The following is a 21,867-nucleotide window of genomic DNA, read 5'->3' as shown; positions in this document are numbered from 1 at the left end:
AATCCAACACTAAGACATAATTTAATGAGTCTGCCAGATTAGAGGCCAGGGATGTTCTATTGATAAGTGTGTGAATTGAAACATTTTCCTGTCCTGCTAAGCATTCAAAATGTAATGAGTACTTTTGGGTGTCACGGAAAATGTATGGAGTAAAATGTACATTATTTTCATTAGGAATGTAGTGAAGTAAAAGTGAAGAAAGTCAAATATAAATAGTAAAGTACAGATACCCCAAAAAAACGACTTAGTGTAGTACTTTAAAGTATTTTTACTTCAGTACTTTACACCACTGAGTATATTGTTGCAATTTAGAGTCCACTGCTAATAGTTACTAACGGCTCTCTAACCTCACAGGTAAAGGTTCCCACTCTCTTTTGGTGATAGCAACACACATACTTGGAGAGACATACAGTTGAAGTCGGAAGCTTACATACACTTAGGTTGGAGTCATTAAAACTTGTTTTTTAACCTTTCCACAAATTTCTTGTTAACAAACTATAGTTTTAGCAAATCAGTTCGGACACCTACTTTGTGCATGACACAAGTAATTTTTCCGACAATTGTTTACAGACAGATTATTTCAATTATAATTCACTATCACAATTCCAGTGGGTCAGAAGTTTACATGCACTAAGTTGACAGTGCCTTTAAACAGCTTGGAAAAATCCAGAAAAGGATGTCATGGCTTTAAAAGCTTCTGATAGGCTAATTGACATCATTTGAGTCAATTGGAGGTGTACCTGTGGATGTATTTCAAAGCCTACCTTCAAACTCAGTGCCTGTTTGCTTGACATCATGGGAAAATCAAAAGAAATCAGCCAAGACCTCAGAAAATAAGTTGTAGACCTCCACAAGTCTGGTTCATCCTTGGGAGCAATTTCCAAATGCCTGAAGGTACCACAATAGTACACAAGTATAAAAACCATGGGACCACGCAGCCGTCATACCGCTCAGGAAGGAGACGTGTTCTGTCTCCTAGAGATGAACGTACTTTGGTGCGGAAAGTGCAAATCAATACCAGAACCACAGCAAAGGATCTTGTGAAGATGCTGGAGGAAACAGGTACAAAAGTATCTATATCCACAGTAAAACGAGTCCTATACCGACATAACCTGAAAGGCCGCTCAGCAAGGAAGAAGCCACTGCTCCAAAACCGCCATAAAAAAGGCCGACTACTGTTTGCCACAGCACATGGGGACAAAGATTGTACTTTTTGGAGAAATGTTCTCTGATCTGATGAAACAAAAATATAACTGTTTGGCCATAATGACCATCGTTATGTTTGGAGGAAAAGGGGGGAGGCTTGCAAGCCGAAGAACACCATCCCAACCATGAAGCACGGGGGTAGCAGCATCATGTTGTGGGGGTGTTTTGCTGCAGGAGGGACTGGTGCACTTCACAAAATAGATGGCGTCATGAGGCAGTAAAATTATGTGAATATATGGAAGCAACATCTCAAGACATTAGTCAGGAAGTTAAAGCTTGGTCGCAAATGGGTCTTCCAAATGGACAATGACCCCAAGCATACTTCCAAAGTTGTGGCAAAATGGCTTTAGGACAACAAAATCAAGGTATTGGAGTGGCCATCACAAAGCCCTAACCTCAATCCTATAGAAAATGTGTGGGCAGAACTGAAAAAGCGTGTGCGAGCAAGGAGGCCTACAAACCTGACTCAGTTACACCAGCTCTGTCAGGAGGAATGGGCCAAAATTCACCCAACTTATTGTGGGAAGCTTGTGGAAGGCTACCTGAAACATTTGACCCAAATTAAACAATTTAAAGGCAATGCTACCAAATACTAATTGAGTGTATGTAAACTTCTGACCCACTGGGAATGTGATGAAAGAAATTAAAGCTGAAATAAATCATTCCCTCTACTATTATTCTGACATTTCACATTCTTAAAATAAAGTGGTGATCCTAACTGACCTAAGACAGGGAATTTTTACTAGGATTACATGTCAGGAATTGTGAAAAACTGAGTTTAAATGTATTTGTCTAAGGTGTACGTAAACTTCCGACTTCAACTGTACTTTCCTGAATCCTGTGTTGTCGATACTAGATCATGTTCAGATGGGCTACTATGATTCCAATGCATGGATATGTATCTCTAAGACAGATGAGAACTCAGATGAAGCGTTTGAAGGAGTAGCTCAGATTACGTTATGGGACGTGTTCCTCATCATGAGGATAATAAGGATCTAACCCTTTAAAAAAAATGTTTTGCCTAAAATGACATACCCAAATCTAACTGCCTGTAGTGAAATTAATGTAGGACACACAGCAGGGGTTCAAACTGTAGAACCCAGTTCCTACACTTGAATATAAAAATGGATTTTATCAAAGAAAAACTATGCTACATTTTATCTCTGGGACCCTCAGGATGACAAATCAGAGCAAGATTACTGAATGTAAGTACATTATTTACCTTCAGGGTGAATGTATGAAACCAGTTGCCGTGATAAAAGCTTTGTGTTGTTGTGCACTCTCCTCAAACAATAGCATGGTATTTTCACTGTAATAGCTACTGTAAATTGGACACTTCAGTTAGATTAACAAGAATTTAAGCTCTCTCCCTATATAAGACAAGTCTATATCCTGGAATGTTGGCTGTTACTTACAATGTCATTCTAGTCACATTAGCGCACGTTAGCAACAACCGTCCCGGTATAGAGACACCGATCCCGTAGAGGGGACCTACACATCAGGTGAGTAAACTGTAATAAACAGATTTTTCTCTGTTTCCGACTAGCTGGAAATCTAGAACTTTTGCCTCAAATATTAGTTCTTTACTTTTACTCCCTAATTTATTACAGGTATATTTGTTAATCAGAGACGTTGTGGTTGTGAATTGATGGACAACGACAAGCAGGGCCAAATCATGATAAAGGAATCTTTCAATGGATTTGATGGTGCTCTGAACTTCAACAAACTGCAGTACCACCCTAAGTGGCCCGAACTTGCGTTTAATCAACATAGGCCACAGTACATTCAAATGGGCCTTGGAAAAGGTTCACCTCCCCATTTGCATTAAAACATTAAAAGACTACCTGAAAAAAGGGGAGATGCTTGTGATGAGAAGAGGTTTGTGGACATACCATTGTCTATTGTTATTCCATGTGTAAAAAAAAAAAAAATAGGAATACAACAGGAGCAAATCTACAGTGGATCCATTGATACACATTTCTTCCTCCTCCTCAGTGCATCCCAGAGTTTGAATCATTCAGAAAACAAACCTAGATTCTGGAGGGGACAAGCTTTTGGTTTCTACCCATGCCACATCAACCTAACCCTGCTGAGAAATGGCCAGCCAGTGGCAGAGCATGATCTCACAGGTGGGCAGCTGCTGCCCAATGGAGACAGGCTGTAGCAGCTGAGGATGAATATGACAATCAATGCCCAGGAAATGAGAGAGAGAGAGAGAGTCATCATTACACCTGTACTGCCACTCATCTGTCTGGACAACAAGTTGGATGTCAGTTGGGGTAAAACGAAAAACCAAGGGGTGCCCTGAGATATCATCAGATTATGTGCTATTTAGCAACCACTATGGTCCACCTCTAGCCTGGTTGCCATCTCTGTTCAGCCTTTACATTCCTCTCCTGTCATTTGCCAAAGTCTTTGATAGGAGCTGCAAGTGGAGTGTTGGCTAAAAAGACTGGTACCCAGACTAGTTCACCTCTGTTAGAGGTTACAAATTACAAAGTTGTTCCAATAATAAATACAAGTATTGTATACTGTTTGTATTTATTGACAGATCCTGATACTAGGCCCAGATAGCGTTTCCACCCTTGCAGTCGTCCCGATGGTGGCAATGGTATTCATTTTGATTGGGGGCCTATCCTTTATTGTCTTTGTCATGTGGAAGTGGAAACGCACAGGTGAGATGGGGTTAGAATTAGAGAATGGTGGTTACAGATGCAGAAAAAGTGTTTGGGTAGTGTTCATTTCTGTACTTGGAGTGATGTATATTAGTTGAACTAATACAATGATTGCTGCAATAAGGCTGCCCTCTTCAGGTGGCCAATGTTCTAACATGGACATATCTTCATGTTTACAGGATGACTATCTTTAATGTTTAACATCTTTATCAACAATGTAATTAGTGGCCGATAGAACCTGTGTCAATGTGTTGTTCTAGGCTTTCCTCCATTTTATGGACCTACTTACTCTGCTGCCAAAGGTACCGGTAAGTATGTTAGAATTTATGTTTACTTTGTCCCTATTGTATCATTGTGGCTTGTACTCAATCATTCCTGTCCAGTACTACTCATATCGTAAGGAGAAGAATGCCATGTTTTTTTATTTCTCTTCCAGAACAGAGTGAATGATGGTCACTGTTTTTCAAAAAGGAAAATGAAGAAATCCAGAACGAATTGAACAAGCAAGCTTTGCACTGCTCTGTTGTTATTTAATGAGACTTGTTATATGGCCAGTAATAATTGCCTAAACTTTGTAAGTGAATTGTGTATACACTCCTCTACGTATTTATTTGGACAGTGAAGCTGAAACTTGTAATTTGGCTTTATACTCCAGCATTTTGAATTTGAGATCAAATGTTTCACGAGGCGACAATACAGAATGTCACCTTTTATTTGAGGGTATTTTCAAACATATGTTCTACCGTTTAGAAATGAAAGCACTTTATGTATCTAGTCCTCCTTTTTGAAGTTGTCATAAGTGTTTGGGCAACTTTACTTATGTGTATTAAAGAAGCCAAAATTGTAGTATTTGATCCCATATTCCCATAGTAGTACGCAGTGACTACATTAAGCTTGTGACTCAACAAACTTGTTAGGTGCATTTGCAGTTTGTTTTGGTTGTGTTTCAGATTATGCTGTGCCCAATAAAAATGAATGGTAAATAGTGTGTGGAAATACGTGCTATTATGGAACAGCAGGGTGCACCATGAGACATGTCAATAAAACATCTCAAATATGTTATTCATTATTTGATACACAAAATACAACAAAACAACAAAAAATCATATGTATAGTACATGTTTTTGTTTCTATTAGCCTATTTGCTGGTGATAAAATAGTTTAAATGTTGAAAGATAATGATTAAATAATTCCACTCTGAAACCTTATAATTGTATGAAATTGATTAGAATCCTAAAATTATAATCTGATGATGTGTGTATTTTTTTGTCAGAATTAGATTAAACAATGTATCTGTATAGTGGAAAAACACAGACTGTCTGAGCAAGGCATAGCTTAGGATTTGAACTTGTATGTGTGTGCCGAAGAAAAAAACTGAGAACAATTAAACTGTGTTTGGACCGACCTGGCTAGGCCTCTGAGAAAACTTATGATAGCATAGGGAGTAATTCTCAAGGTTCCCCTAATCTCGGGGGAATGGAACTGTCGGCTGGGTAGTGATACACAGTGGTGAGAACTATGGAGAAGAATAAAACTCACCTACTGTTTGTGTGTATGTATGTGCATAGGATATCTACTGTTTGTGTGGAAGTATGTGCGCAGCTATAAAATGGATGTCTTTATAATGGACTTCAGAGCGTTCTCGTGAATAAACTGTACTATCTTTTTGCATAAGCTTAGTCTGACTAATTATTATTAAACCCATGGTCTTACAGATCTCGGGGATTGGTCAGAGCTACTGATTGTCAGTTATTATCATTGGGATTGAAAATTCTCGTGACAGCTGGTTATTTGTTTAACATTATTTATGTTAAACAATGGACAAAATGATCAGCCTTGTAGTGTGTAGTAGTATGCTTCATAACCTTGTATCAAACATGAGTGTGGCTGCTTGTCAAGTCAGCTGCTTTCAGAACTAGGGATTCATAGCTCTAAAATTGAACCACTTATAGAAGCACACGTCTTCACTCTAGTTAATTAGTGACTGGCTGGCTGGGCCTAATGTCAACATGGCTAACAATACCATACCACTATTTCCCCGAAGAGATCTCTCTGTTTACCATGGCTTTATTAAAGCACTCTTGCAAAATGCTTGATATGGGTTTGTTGATACTTAATAATAAGTGGAAATTCAGGTTGCACAATGCCAAGACAAACATTGATTTTCAATATTTGAGGAACAGGTATGCAAACACATAACATATACCTCACTCCTCATATCAGACTCATTAACAGGCACCTCTATTCATGGACGGAACAGCATCATTAACTATCAGTGTCTATTTCGGGTAGAGCCAGGACAACAGTCATCATCATCATGCAAATATGAGATGGCATCACTGTTTGTTCCAATGGAAATACTATGCAAAGCTAGGATTTTCATAGATATGCTAAAGACGTCAACCTGCTTTCAGTCTCAGAAAAGACATGTCATCACAAGATTTGATCAAATCGGAATGCTATTTTTGGAATGGCAGCAATGTGAGTGAGATATGTAATGGAAAATTCATTGCAGTTCATGTGTGTTGCAGAGAATCTATACTGCATCAAATGATATGTGCGTGCAATAAAAATCTATATAATTCCTAAAACAATTTCAACAATGATTTGAACAAGATATAAGAAAATTACAATTATGTATCCAGGTTCCCAATTTAAAATTGTATTATAATTTTGGTTCATTAACAGAATCATAATTCGATTTGAAATGTGGGGGATTCCTCTGTTACCCCATTGGCTCTTCCAGAAACACGGTAGATCAAACATGTGCTGATTGGTCACAAAGATATTAGCAGGCGGGACAAAGTGAGCCTCGCGCGCTCACCTGGAATTCAATAACGACTGCCAGTCTTTGTCACTGCTTTAGTAAAGGCTTGTTGCATAGTTTCACCGAAAACCAGTATTGTATTTCAATAGGTTTGGATAATTGTGACGATAGCACGTTTCTTTGAGTGCAAACGCACTTTGTGGACAGGGAATAGTATTATTCTACTGCTCTCAGGTACGTTTCACTTTTTATACTTTTATTCTCTTTTGAAGTATTTTTCCTCTTAAGTTTTTATGCTTTCAAGCATGAATTGTCACATCAAATCAAATTGTATTTGTCACATGCTTCGTAAACAACAGGTGTATGTTTCGTTAGAATCGTATGCGATGTGTAGATTATACACAGTCTGAGGATACACTAGTATTGGTAATGGAACAGGAAATGTTACTGTACAGTTGTTTTTATATTATTACGACCAAAGTTCGACTATTGGCCCCGTTGTGGATGTGCCTATCTATACAGAGGCGTAAAAGAGCCTAGGCTACTATATATAATATGTTTTAGACGGCTGTCACGATATCAAGGGCCTGCCATGGGACATATCTCTCTCATCAAGAAGACTGACTGACACAGATGTTCGTTCACACTGCTGTGGTCATGTTATCTTATGGTTCACTGCTATTGTTGAGACACCACCCTGGAAGACAACATAAAAGCACTGAGTTGCCATTCAGTTGGTTAATTATGGGAGAGATAGAACCAGATAAGTGTACTGTGGGAAAGTTTTCCACAAGAAAGATGATTGACACAATTCAACACCATAATCACTGTTATGTCATATGGGGGCCAGACCAAAAGGCAAGCTCTAGTGTGGACTATAGATTAGTGATATGTGCCAATGCGTACTTGAGATTTCAATGTTTGCCAATCAATAAAACTATTCCCAAAGCCTGGACATTGACATTTTAATGGTGCAGACTAACTGAGTGCCAACTGCCAAGCTAAACATTAATGGAATATTTCTTCATGCATGTACTCTGTGCAGGTTGCGAGTTGCACAACATGGTGTGAATGTCTGTTATGAACCTTTATTTACTGTAAATGATTAACTAGTTCTTTACTTAACCATTACATATCCAGGTTAGTCTTTTTGAGATCAAATATATTTTTGAAGAGATACCTGGTCCAACAAAGACAGCAGCAGGGGGGAACAATGTTTTTGCTTAGCCTGTCCTTCATGTCACAGGACACATACTTCACATTTCTCTCTTTGGCCTCTTTTATCGCCACAATAAGATCACTGTCACTCATTGAAATGGAACCTAAGGCAATCCCCTTCCTGAATCCCAGGGATTTCCTGCAGTTCAAAGTGCATGGAAGAGCAGGCCAGACAGTGGACACCGTGCTACCCCTTTCATTCACACTGCACCTGATCAGATATTTCCCCTTCTGCTTTGTAATTTACCTGAAATGCACAGAGGTACAGTCTTAGAAAAAAAGTTGCTATCTAGTGAACCCTTTGAAGGACCCTTTTTGGGTCGATGGACAACCCTTTTCCCCAGAGGATTCTATACTGAACAAAAATATAAACAAAACATGTAAAGTGTTGGTTTCATTAGCTTAAATAAAAGATCCCAGAAATGCTCCATGTGCACAAAAAGCTTATTTCTCTCAATTTCAGTGCACAAATTTGTTACATCCCTGTTAGTGAGGATTTCTCCTTTGCCAAGCTAATCCATCCACCTGACAGGTGTGGCATATCAACAAGCTTTTTAAACAGCATGATCATTACTCAAGTGCACCTTGTGCTGGGGACAATAAAAGTCCACTCTAAAATATGCAGTTTTGTCACACAACACAATGCCAAAGATGTCTCAAGTTGAGGGAGCATGCAATTGGCATGCTGATGCAGGAATGTGCACCAGAGCTGTTGCCAGATAAATTAATGTTAATTGCTCTTAACAGCCGCCTCCAACATCGTTTTAGAGGATTTGGCAGTGCGTCCAATCGGCCTCACAACCGCAAACCACGTGTATGGCATTGTGTGGGCGAGTGGTTTGCTGATGTCAACGTCGTGAACAGAGTGGCACATCGTGGCGTTGTGGTTATGGTATGGGCAGGCATGAGCCACGGACAATGAACACAATTGCATTTTAATCTATGGCAATTTGAATGTACAGAGATACCGTGACGAGATCCTAAGGCCCATTGTCGTGCCATTCATCTGCCACCATCACCTCATGCTTCAGCATGATAATGCACGCCCCATGTCGCAAGGATCTGTACACCATTCCTGGAAGCTGAAAATGTCCCAGTTCTTTATACTTTTAATGTCCCAGTTCTTTATATGGCCTTTATACTCACCAGACATGTCACCAATTGAGCATGTTTGGGATGTTCTGGATCAATGTGTACAACTGCGTGTTCGAAGTTCACACAGCCATTAAAGAGGAGTGGGACAACATTCCATAGGCCACAATCAACAGCCTGATTAACTCTATGTGAAGGAGATGTGCCTTGCTGCATGAGGAAAATGGTGGTCACACCAGATACTGACTGGTTTTCTGATCAACGCCCCTACCCTTTCATTAAGGTATCTGTGACCAACAGATGCATCACTGTATTCCCAGTCATGTGAAATCCATAGATAAGGGCCGAATGAATTTATTTCAATTGACTGATTTCCTTATATGAACTGTAACTCAGTAAAAGCTTTGAAATTGTTGCATGTTGTGTTTATATTGCTCTTGACAATCAACCGCTCTTGACAATCAACCGCTCTCTGTCATGGATGATGTTGGCTTTCGTCGACTGGACGAGCACCTCAAGCCCTGGTACACACTACCAAGTAGGCGCTATTTTTCAGATGTTCCCCTACCGGAGTTACACAGTATTGTTAAAACGCACATCCCTGAGCTACTTGCTATGGGCGTCACTGCTATTAGCTTCACGACTGACATTTGGACCAGCGATGTCAGCCCCATGAGCATGCGGAGTCTGACAGCACAGTGGGTCGACGAGGATTTCATACTGAGGAAAGCCGTATTGCATGCTCAAGAATGTGCTGGTTCTCATAACGCTGCTGCCATTTCAATAGCATTTGAGACTTTGAAACTTTGAAACATGAACACACTAGCTAGCTCCATTCGAACAACTGACTCGAGAAATAAGCTCTTCAACTGCATCTGCAGCAGACGTGATACCCTCTGTCCTGGGATTGAAGCTCCTGCTCAACAAAACTGCCGACAGACCGCGGAGTTAAAACTTGCAAAAGTACTTTACAAGAGGCTGTGAACAAGCGATTCGGTGGCGTTCTCTCTGAGCCTCTTTACTGTGTCGCCACCATGCTCGATGCTAGGTACAAGGACCACTACTTCGATGCAAACAAGAAACAGGGTTTACGTGAAATGACACAGCTGGACAAGATGGAAACGGACACAGTGACAGTGCGCATGAGGAAGAGAGGCCACGGACAGACAGAGCTGAAACTTCACTGCTTTACATGAATGATGAAATCTTGGTTGAGACTGAACAACGAAACAGCACAGCAAGTAAGTGTAAGAAATATGTTTTGAATATTTTTTACTGGTAATGAGGACATACGTAAATGCCAACAAAAATAACTTTTCGATCTGTGTGTGTGTTTCAACTATTTAACTGTACTAGAATGCTTAAAAGGCCGCTCAAATGTTAAATATCGGGTATCGGTATCAGCATTTTTTTGGCAAGGAAAATATCGCGTATCGGCCAAAAATGTCATATCGGTGCATCCCTAATTTAAATCACTAATACAGTCTAATCATTTATCTGTGGAGCTAAAATCCTCTGGTGACACAGAAATGTAAAGCTGTGTATCGTCTGCGTAGCAGCAAAAATCTATGTTGTACTTACTAATAAAGCTGCCAAGGGGTAACATATACCAACTGAACAGTACCGGACCCAAAATCGAACCTTGTGGAATGCCACATGTGATATGAATTTTCTTCGAGTTGTGTTCACTAAGGGTGACAAAAAACTCTCGACCAGTTAAATAGGTCCTAAACCAATTTAGAACTGGACCGGAGAGGCCAACCCACCTCTCCAGTCTGTCCAGAAGCACATCACGGTCAACAGTGTCGAATGCAGCACTTAAATCCAAGAGTACAAGGACAGAGCTGTTTGGCATCTGTGTTGGCTCATTTACGATTTTCAAAAATACAGATTTTCAAAAATACAGTTGGCACTGTATTTAGCTGTTTGAAAACCAATTTCTTGAATGGAAGGTTAGAGATTGGCCTACATTTGCTAAGAGCTGAAGAATCTAGATTCCATGTTTTAGTGCAGTGGGAAATTGCCTGTGAACAGGGAGTCATTAACAATAGCTTGCACTTCTTCAGATTTGCAATTAGAAACTGTTTTGAAGGTGGTTGGATAGGATCGAGAAGGCAGGTACGAGGCTTAACTTGGGATATCACTTTCCTTAATATTTCTGTGTCAACCAGGGAAAATAAATGTACAGTGTCTTTGCATGGTAGGCTAGGACAAATATAATCAAACCAATATGGGTCCTCCTATGGGGACAGCCGAAGAACCCTTTTGGAATCCTTTTTTTCTAAGAGTGTATGTCAGAGCATAGGGCACCAGCCAGGGCGGTTAGTTAAATGACAAAACATGTTTTCTAGGAAGCAGGCAAAGTCACATTCCTAGGTGTATTAAAGCTTTGAGGTTGGTGTAGTGAGGTTGTCTCTCCCACTACAACCCTGTAGGTGCGTAGGCTGGGACTCACTGGGAGGTGCAAGCCTGGTTGCCGTCTCTGTTCAGCTATTTTGTACTCCGTGTCCTTGACAGGAGTGGAATGTTAGCTAAATGACTGGTATCCAGACTAGGGAGGGGCAGGTTCTGGGACATTTTCTCTCTGTCTTTTGCTCATAGTATTATTATGTCTTGTTTGGGTGGGGCAGGAAGTAGGTCTAAATATGAGCACTAGACTAAATGGGAAGGAGGGTGCCCTGGGATACTGTGTGAACTAGAAAGCCCACTATTTGTTGTTGCCAACACTGTACTGTGTGGCCTATATTGACCCACATGTTTTGCTACTGTCAACATGCCCATATTTCCATTGTTATTGACTTGCTAAAGCTGCAGGTAGACTCAGATACATGTCATTCTGAAAAGCAAAGGAGAATTCTGTTTATTGCAACCATCCAGGTGAGGGGCTGAAAGGAAAACTTTCACTTGCAACTCCCTTGTTAAATAACTTCACAGCTACAGAACAGAGCATTTTGTTCAGTTGGACCTTATGACGTCTAAATGTGACATCGTTGGGTGGGGCGATATTTGGCAATTGCTTATATTTGTGTAATCAAAATGACATAGGCCTAAGTGTCCCAACCCTAACCCCATGCAATTCAGCAGCATTGAGTGCCTTTTTGATGTCTGGGTGTTTGGCAATCGAGTTAATGATGGACCAATGACGCATTTTACAATGACTTCAATGGAAATTCACTATCATTACTGTTCCTCTCTGCTTCTGTATGTGTAATCAAATTATAGAGGGTAATAAAACACAGTTGCCATTGACACTGAACCATTTGAATGTGTTGAACTACAGTATAGGCCTATGCCTGGATAAAATGAATGACAGCAAACTGAATAGTAACTGATGGTAAAATGTAATTTGATATGTTTTGTTCTAATAAAACTGCCCAAAAATCCCTGCTATGCATATTTGTCACCACTAGTACATCTACAGTATTTTAACTACAGTGTAAGCCTAGATGTCAACAGGTTGTTGGTGGCATGACATGGTGTGGCATGTTGGTGATTGGGTTCACACAGTGCCACTTGGTACGGTTTAGTAGCTTCAGTGAGTATGTGGCCGGGTTAAGAACCTCATGGGGTTAATGATCTTAGTCCTCTTCGATCCCTGTGGAGTATGCCACAACAAGACTCCGCCATATGCCGAACGCTCCTTTGCAGTTTAAAGATATAGCATGAATCAAAGGCTAATAATAAGCTGTCCTTTGCTCACTGCTTGAGCTTTGTCCACGGCTTTGTCAGTGTATCCCTCTATTGCACACCCCGAGACCTTCTGGTCAGCGGGGTGGTGGCACCGGGATCCTCATCTCTCCCAAGTGGTCATTCTCTCTTTCTCCCCTTACCCATCTGTCTATCGCCTCCTTTGAATTCCATGCTGTCACAGTTACCAGCCCTTTCAAGCTTAACATCCTTATCATTTATCGCCCTCCAGGTTCCCTTGGAGAGTTCATCAATGAGCTTGATGCCTTGATAAGCTCCTTTCCTGAGGACGGCTCACCTCTCACAGTTCTGGGTGACTTTAACCTCCCCATGTCTACCTTTGACTCATTCCTCTCTGCCTCCTTCTTCCCACTCCTCTCCTCTTTTGACCTCACCCTCTCACCTTCCCCCCCTACTCACAAGGCTGGCAATACGCTTGACCTCATCTTTACTAGATGCTGTTCTTCCACTAACCTCATTGCAACTCCCCTCCAAGTCTCCGACCACTACCTTGTATCCTTTTCCCTCTCGCTCTCATCCAACACTTCCCACACTGCCCCTACTCGGATGGTATCGCGCCGTCCCAACCTCCGCTCTCTCTCCCCCGCTACTCTCTCCTCTTCCATCCTATCATCTCTTCCCTCTGCCCAAACCTTCTCCAACCTATCTCCTGATTCTGCCTCCTCAACCCTCCTCTCCTCCCTTTCTGCATCCTTTGACTCTCTATGTCCCCTATCCTCCAGGCCGGCTCGGTCCTCCCCTCCCGCTCCGTGGCTCGACGACTCATTGCGAGCTCACAGAACAGGGCTCCGGGCAGCCGAGCGGAAATGGAGGAAAACTCGCCTCCCTGCGGACCTGGCATCCTTTCACTCCCTCCTCTCTACATTTTCCTCTTCTGTCTCTGCTGCTAAAGCCACTTTCTACCACTCTAAATTCCAAGCATCTGCCTCTAACCCTAGGAAGCTCTTTGCCACCTTCTCCTCCCTCCTGAATCCTCCTCCCCCTCCCCCCCCCCTCCTCCCTCTCTGCAGACGACTTCGTCAACCATTTTGAAAAGAAGGTCGACGACATCCGATCCTCGTTTGCTAAGTCAAACGACACCGCTGGTTCTGCTCACACTGCCCAACCCTGTGCTTTGACCTCTTTCTCCCCTCTCTCTCCAGATGAAATCTCGCGTCTTGTGACGGCCGGCCGCCCAACAACCTGCCCGCTTGACCCTATCCCCTCCTCTCTCCTCCAGACCATTTCCGGAGACCTTCTACCTTACCTCACCTCGCTCATCAACTCATCCTTGACCGCTGGCTACGTCCCTTCCGTCTTCAAGAGAGCGAGAGTTGCACCCCTTCTGAAAAAACCTACACTCGATCCCTCCGATGTCAACAACTACAGACCAGTATCCCTTCTTTCTTTTCTCTCCAAAACTCTTGAACGTGCCGTCCTTGGCCAGCTCTCCTGCTATCTCTCTCAGAATGACCTTCTTGATCCAAATCAGTCAGGTTTCAAGACTAGTCACTCAACTGAGACTGCTCTTCTCTGTATCACGGAGGCGCTCCGCACTGCTAAAGCTAACTCTCTCTCCTCTGCTCTCATCCTTCTAGACCTATCGGCTGCCTTCGATACTGTGAACCATCAGATCCTCCTCTCCACCCTCTCCGAGTTGGGCATCTCCGGCGCGGCCCACGCTTGGATTGCGTCCTACCTGACAGGTCGCTCCTACCAGGTGGCGTGGCGAGAATCTGTCTCCTCACCACGCGCTCTCACCACTGGTGTCCCCCAGGGCTCTGTTCTAGGCCCTCTCCTATTCTCGCTATACACCAAGTCACTTGGCTCTGTCATAACCTCACATGGTCTCTCCTATCATTGCTATGCAGACGACACACAATTAATCTTCTCCTTTCCCCCTTCTGATGACCAGGTGGCGAATCGCATCTCTGCATGTCTGGCAGACATATCAGTGTGGATGACGGATCACCACCTCAAGCTGAACCTCGGCAAGACGGAGCTGCTCTTCCTCCCGGGGAAGGACTGTCCGTTCCATGATCTCGCCATCACGGTTGACAACTCCATTGTGTCCTCCTCCCAGAGCGCTAAGAACCTTGGCGTGATCCTGGACAACACCCTGTCGTTCTCCACCAACATCAAGGCGGTGGCCCGTTCCTGTAGGTTCATGCTCTACAACATCCGCAGAGTACGACCCTGCCTCACACAGGAAGCGGCGCAGGTCCTAATCCAGGCACTTGTCATCTCCCGTCTGGATTACTGCAACTCGCTGTTGGCTGGGCTCCCTGCCTGTGCCATTAAACCCCTACAACTCATCCAGAACGCCGCAGCCCGGCTGGTGTTCAACCTTCCCAAGTTCTCTCACGTCACCCCGCTCCTCCGCTCTCTCCACTGGCTTCCAGTTGAAGCTCGCATCCGCTACAAGACCATGGTGCTTGCCTACGGAGCTGTGAGGGGAACGGCACCTCAGTACCTTCAGGCTCTGATCAGGCCCTACACCCAAACAAGGGCACTGCGTTCATCCACCTCTGGCCTGCTCGCCTCCCTACCACTGAGGAAGTACAGTTCCCGCTCAGCCCAGTCAAAACTGTTCGCTGCTCTGGCACCCCAATGGTGGAACAAACTCCCTCACGACGCCAGGACAGCGGAGTCAATCACCACCTTCCGGAGACACCTGAAACCCCACCTCTTCAAGGAATACCTAGGATAAAGCAATCCTTCTGCCCCCCCCCCCCCCCCCCCCCCCCCCCTTAAAAGATCTAGATGCACTATTGTAAAGTGGCTGTTCCACTGGATGTCATAAGGTGAATGCACCAATTTGTAAGTCGCTCTGGATAAGAGCGTCTGCTAAATGACTTAAATGTAAAATGTAAATGTATTGGATAAGGGCACATAGAGGTTAAATAGGGAGACAGTATTGGTGATGTAATAATCCTGCCTGTAAGCTGCTTGCTGGCGAACTATTGTCCCTCCTGTACACTGATATACTGTACTGTATTAGAGACGTGTAACAGGATCCCTGTTTGTTGTAGAACTCTACCATGACATCACTGATCAAATGTCAGTGCTAAGAAAAGACATGGTTTAAAAACATGAATAAGAGTTTGTAACATGCGTGTCCTAGTCTTTACCATGGGCTGTAATAGAGAAATACCACCATTTCCGCTAGGGAAGCTCTGCTGAATGGAGCATCATGATGATGTAATGATTTTTGCCTCGAGCGTTAAAACTTCTTCTCTCCTTCCTTCTTTTTTTCAGTTACTTCCCCATCTGGACCCATCTGTGATTTTCAGCCAATTAGCAGAGGCCCCCTGAACCCCTGGCACCTGTCCCTGTGCCATGCGGAAGAGTGACACGTGGCCGGGCGGCGTTGCCATGGAATCCTTGATCAGTATGGACAGCACTGGGAGCTGTGATAGTGTGGTTAGCATGAACTCTGCCTTTGTGAGTGCTGCCATAACCCTAGCCTTGCCCCTTTTCAAGCCAACTGTTATTAGCACTCGCTGACCAGGAAAATGTTTGAGACCATGGTTTTACCAGTTTCTAGTTTATTTAGTTGATGTGCTGCCCTGCTGCCTTTGTGGTAAACACTTAGGGATACTTTAGAAAGGATTTAAATGACAAAAGGTCAAACATTGAAAGGCCTTTCTCACTCCCATCTTAGATTCAATATTGACTATTATAAATCGGCATGTTCAATCAATCAAATATATTTTATAAAGCTCTTTGCAGATACCCAGCTTAAAACCCCATAGAGCAAGAAATGCAGATGCATAAGCACAGTGGCTAGGAAGAACTCCCTAGAACGCAGTGTACAGTAGATAGGGTTCAGAGTCACTGTCTCCCAATTATAAGAGTCAGTGAGCTGCTGGGCTTGTTTCATGTTGTGGGTGAGAGATTATAAGAGTGAGCTGCTGGGTTTGTTTCATGTTGGGGTTGAGAGATTATAAGAGTGAGCTGCTGGGTTTGTTTCATGTTGGGGTTGAGAGATTATAAGAGTGAGCTGCTGGGCTTGTTTCATGTTGGGGTTGAGAGATTATAAGAGTGAGCTGCTGGGCTTGTTTCATGTTGGGGGTGAGAGATTGTAAGAGTCAGTGAGCTGCTGGGCTTGTTTCATGTTGGGGGTGAGAGATTATAAGAGTGAGCTGCTGGGCTTGTTTCATGTTGGGGTTGAGAGATTATAAGAGTGAGCTGCTGGGTTTGTTTCATGTTGGGGGGTGAGAGATTGTAAGAGTCAGTGAGCTGCTGGGCTTGTTTCATGTTGGGGGTGAGAGATTGTAAGAGTCAGTGAGCTGCTGGGTTTGTTTCATGTTGGGGGGTGAGAGATTGTAAGAGTCATTGAGCTGCTGGGCTTGTTTCATGTTGGGGGTGAGAGATTATAAGAGTGAGCTGCTGGGCTTGTTTCATGTTGGGGTTGAGAGATTATAAGAGTGAGCTGCTGGGTTTGTTTCATGTTGGGGGGTGAGAGATTGTAAGAGTCAGTGAGCTGCTGGGCTTGTTTCATGTTGGGGGGGAGAGATTGTAAGAGTCAGTGAGCTGCTGGGCTTGTTTCATGTTGGGGGTGAGAGATTCTAAGAGTGAGCTGCTGGGCTTGTTTCATGTTGGGGGTGAGATATTGTAAGAGTCAGTGAGCTGCTGGGCTTGTTTCATGTTGGGGGTGAGAGATTGTAAGAGTCAGTGAGCTGCTGGGCTTGTTTCATGTTGGGGGTGAGAAATTATAAGAGTGAGCTGCTGGGCTTGTTTCATGTTGGGGGTGAGAGATTGTAAGAGTCAGTGAGCTGCTGGGCTTGTTTCATGTTGGGGGTGAGAGATTGTAAGAGTCAGTGATGTGCTGGGGTTGTTTCATGTTGGGGGTGAGAGATTGTAAGAGTCAGTGAGCTGCTGGGCTTGTTTCATGTTGGGGGTGAGAGATTGTAAGAGTCAGTGAGCTGCTGGGCTTGTTTCATGTTGGGGGTGAGAGATTGTAAGAGTCAGTGAGCTGCTGGGCTTGTTTCATGTTGGGGTGAGAGATTATAAGAGTGAGCTGCTGGGCTTGTTTCATGTTGTGGGTGAGAGATTGTAAGTCAGTGAGCTGCTGGGCTTGTTTCATGTTGGGGGTGAGAGATTGTAAGTCAGTGAGCTGCTGGGCTTGTTTCATGTTGGGGGTGAGAGATTGTAAGTCAGTGAGCTGCTGGGCTTGTTTCATGATGGGGGTGAGAGATTGTAAGAGTGAGCTGCTGGGCTTGTTTCATGTTGGGGGTGAGAATTATAAAAGTCAGTGGGATGCTGGGCTTGTTTCATGTTGGGGTGAGAGATTCAGATGTGTGTTCAGAGAGAGAGAGAAATAGAGAGAGAGAAATAAGAGGGAGAGAGAGACCGCTTTGAGGATGATCAGAACCTAGTCTGTTTAGTTCAGAGCTGTTCAGAGGACCCTCACTGAAATCCACTGCAATACATTCCTCCGGCAATGCAGTATAGGATACAAGCTAGCCAGGAGCAGTGCTGTGGTAAATTGTCTTTCCATCGGTGTTGTGTGAAAAGGTAAATGTCATTTTGATCATCTCTGTGTCTCCAGTCTCACTGGGCCTCAATGTAATGTTCAGCCTAGCTGAAAGCAACAGAGAGACTGAATAAACACTGACTATTAACAACTGAAAATCCAGGCAAAATAGTTTGAAGGCCTCACCTAACAATTTACAAGGATATAGTGTACACAGACATTCCTGGCGTACATCTCCACATAGCTATGTAATCTTGATTAAAGAGGAGCACTTGATTGCATTGGTATCTTTACTGTGAATCTGTTTGTTCTCTACATTTGTAGTTTGTCTACGTTTCCGTGTTTCTTCTTTGTGTTAATTACGTGTGTATGTATGTATGTATGTGTGTGTGTGGGGTGGCAGAGTGATGACAGTCTGGAGCACCTCTCTGCTGAGGAGCGGGCGTGCCTCATGTTTCTGGAGTCCACCATTGAGTCCCTGGAGATGGAGGAGGACAGTGGCCTGTCAAATGATGAACCAGACCTCAGCAACCTGGCAGCCAAACCTGGCCACCTCTCTATGGGACAGACCAGACTGGAGGGTGTGTATCACCAAAAATTGTTTGTTCATATCTATGTTGTTGTTTTATCAGGAATTTATCATGCAGGAGACTAACAAATGTTTTCAGGTTTTGGGTCATGTTTGTGCGAGCCAAGCTTAGGAACTTGTGGGAATTTGACAGTAAAATAATTGCTTTTTCTGCTTGCCTTCTAGATGTATCAGAAATCCAGCATGCTGACTCAGGAAGGGATCAGAAGTCCTTTCTGAACTGCATAGTGCCTACACCACTAAGAATGGCAAATAGCCTTGCCATTATCCAGCTCAAAGCCCCAGCTTCTGCCACCCAGTCCACTGCTGCAGCTGCAGCAGTTGAGCCCAGAGCCCCAGCCCCAATAGTAGCAACCCAGCTCAATACCCCAGGGGCATTTACTGATCTCAAACCTCCAGGGGTAGTCACTGAACCCACCGTCTCAGAGGTAGTCACAGACCGTAAAGCTCCAGAGATAGCAACTGTGCCTAAGTCCCCAGAGTTGATTACTGACATCAAATCTCCTGGGTTGGACACTATAACAAAAGCTCTGGAGTTGTCCACTGAGTCTAAAACTCCAGAGTTAGCTGCAGACCCAAAAGCTTCTGCCTCGGACACAACCCCTTCCTCAGCCACCTCAGATAATTCTGTTGGCAACATGCCTAAAGGAGTCTCTGTAGACAGCAAGTCTGCAAAACGTCAATCTAAGGTTCACTCTGAGCTGGATCTGAAGCTGATTCCCCCTCCCTCAGACTTCAGGGATGATGAGCCAGAGGAGGAGTGTGAACCTCCAGTGCCTGCAGAACTTAGAGTTCCACTAACCTACAGTGAGCTGGAGCAACCACGCAGGAGAGCTCCACCAGCCTCGCCTGGAGCCCAACAGGTACCACCTTCTAAACCTGTTGATCTGCCTGTACCTGTTAGTACCAACTCACCACCCTCCCACTCAGAGGCCCTAACCATCCCCACTCCTGAGGTCCTGGAAACAAAGAACCCACCTGCCGTGGCCCCTAAACCCAAGAGGCTTCCCTCCAACATCATCCAGAAGTCCCAGAAGTCAGATAGTCACCCAGGCTCCCCTCTCCCCTTGCCCTTTGACAGGTTGATCATTGACCCCCAGAAGGTGCGTTTGGAGGCCCTACGGAAGCTCGGGCTACTGAAGGGCGAGGATGGAGACTCAGGCCCTGTAGTTTCACCCAAATCCCGGAAGTCATGGGCACCCACTCCCTCTCTTCGCAGCCCAGCTGCCACCCAGACCCAAGCCCCAGCCCAAATCCCTACTACTTCCCCAGCCACTACCCCTGGCCCAGTCCCAGCCACTATCCATACCCCAATCCCAGTGCCTGCTGCAGTTGCTGTCCCAGCTACCACAGTACAAGCCCGAGCCACTACCCTTGCTCCACTTCCAGCCCCAATCCAATTCAGTGACAATGCCAAAGCACTGCTCTCACCCCTTGTAACCCCTCCTTCACCACCCAAGCATATTCCCCCTCCCATAAGGGTCAAATCAGCCACTCTGGAGCGCTCCAGCATGGGCCAAAGAAGCTACATGGCCAGCAATGCCTCCCTCAGGGCAAACCAGGCTCCCAGTGTCCCTTTGTCCCCCAGAGACCAGCGTAACTCTAGACCCCGCCCGGCCTCCCTAGGAACTGGGAAAGACTTCATGAATGTTCAAGGTGAGGCCTGCCACCCCCAACCAGGTCATGGGGAGTCTCAGAACAAGCTGCCCCGCTCCCATGGTATCAGTGTGCTGATCTGCCCCAACAGCAAGAGTGGAGAAGACCGACGAGAGGCCTTGAAGAAGCTAGGACTGCTGAGCGACTGAGGGAAGGGAGAGGGGAAATGAAACTGCACCATTATGGAATCCATATGAGGGGTGAGGTCTGAGGAGGAGGAGGAATGTCCTTAATAGGGATTCTGTATAACTAAGCCCTCTATATTTTAGTCACTGTGACACTGAAACTTATGGGAAGATTATTCTCTCCTAAGGCCTTCTTTGAAGCAACATGCAGAGAGCACTATTTGTTTGATGAAGGATTGCTTGGCTTTACAGAAACCTGTATATTTATAGAGGGGAGTGTCTTTTTGCCTTCTTGCTGCACAGAAATGCTGTATGTACCCTAAGACTGGCTTTCATGAATAACATGATTACAGTATCATACTACTATGAAATACTACTCTAACTACAGTTTGCAGTACAGTATGTACATTCCTCGTGAAATTTGTTAGGCTGTTTGTGAATCTAATTTGACATTCAGTAATTTGATCATTGTCTATTTTCTAAATAAAATATTATACACTTTATGTAAGGATGTTTGTCTGTCATTAACTCGTTCATAATATATACAAAAATATGTGGACACCCCTTCAAATTTGTGGATTTGGCTATTTCAGCCACACCATTTTCTGTTGACAGGTGTATAATATCGAACACACAGCCATGCAATCTCCATAGACAAACGTTGGCAGTAGAATGGTCTTACTGAAGATCTCAGTGACTTTCAACGTAATAGGATGCAACCTTTCTAACAAGTCAGTTTGTCAAATTTCTGCCCTGCTAGAGCTGTCCCGGTCAACTGTAAGTGCTGTTATTGTGAAGTGGAAATGTCTAGGATCAACAACGGCTCAGATGCAAAGTGGTAGGTCAAACAAGCTCACAGAACGGGACCACGAGTGTGTCTCTCCTCGGTTGCAACACTCACTACCGAGTTCCAAACTGTCTCTGGAAGCAACGTCAGCACAATAACTATTCGTCAGGAGCTTCATTAAATGAGTTTCCATGGCCGAGCGGCCGCACACAAGCCTAAGATCACCATGCGCAATGCCAAGTGTCGGCTTGAGTGGCCAGCCGCCATTGGACTCTGGAGCAGTGGAAACACATTCTCTGGGGTGATGAATCACTCATCACCATCTAGCAGTCCGACGGACAAATCTGGGTTTGGCGGATGCCAGGAGAATGCTACTTGCCTGAATGCATAGTGCCTACTGTAAAGTTTGGTGGAGGAGGAATAATGGTCTGGAGCTGTTTTTCATGGTTCGGGCTAGGACCCTTAGTTCCAGTAAAGGGAAATCTTAAACCTACAGCATACAATGACATTCTAGACGATTATGTGATTCCAACTTTGTGGCAACAGTTTGGGGAAGGCCCTTTCCTGTTTCAGCACGACAATTCCC

General features: G+C 44.1%; 1 protein-coding gene across 1 annotated transcript; it reads left to right on the top strand.

Moving 5' to 3' along the window:
• Positions 1-6,715: 6,715 nt before the first annotated feature.
• Positions 6,716-20,997, top strand: LOC129829983 (specifically androgen-regulated gene protein-like). The gene is made up of 4 exons (XM_055892071.1): positions 6,716-6,882; positions 15,904-16,089; positions 18,528-18,705; positions 18,879-20,997. The coding sequence occupies exons 2-4, from the start codon at positions 15,985-15,987 to the stop codon at positions 20,516-20,518; spliced, it is 1,923 nt and encodes a 640-aa protein (XP_055748046.1). The 5' UTR covers positions 6,716-6,882; positions 15,904-15,984; the 3' UTR covers positions 20,519-20,997.
• The last annotated feature ends 870 nt before the right edge of the window (positions 20,998-21,867 follow it).

This window comes from Salvelinus fontinalis, chromosome 31, assembly GCF_029448725.1.
Source record: "Salvelinus fontinalis isolate EN_2023a chromosome 31, ASM2944872v1, whole genome shotgun sequence".
Lineage (NCBI taxonomy): Eukaryota > Metazoa > Chordata > Actinopteri > Salmoniformes > Salmonidae > Salvelinus > Salvelinus fontinalis.
The sequence above is the reverse complement of the archived record's forward strand: the minus strand, read 5'-3'. Positions and strand labels throughout refer to the sequence as shown.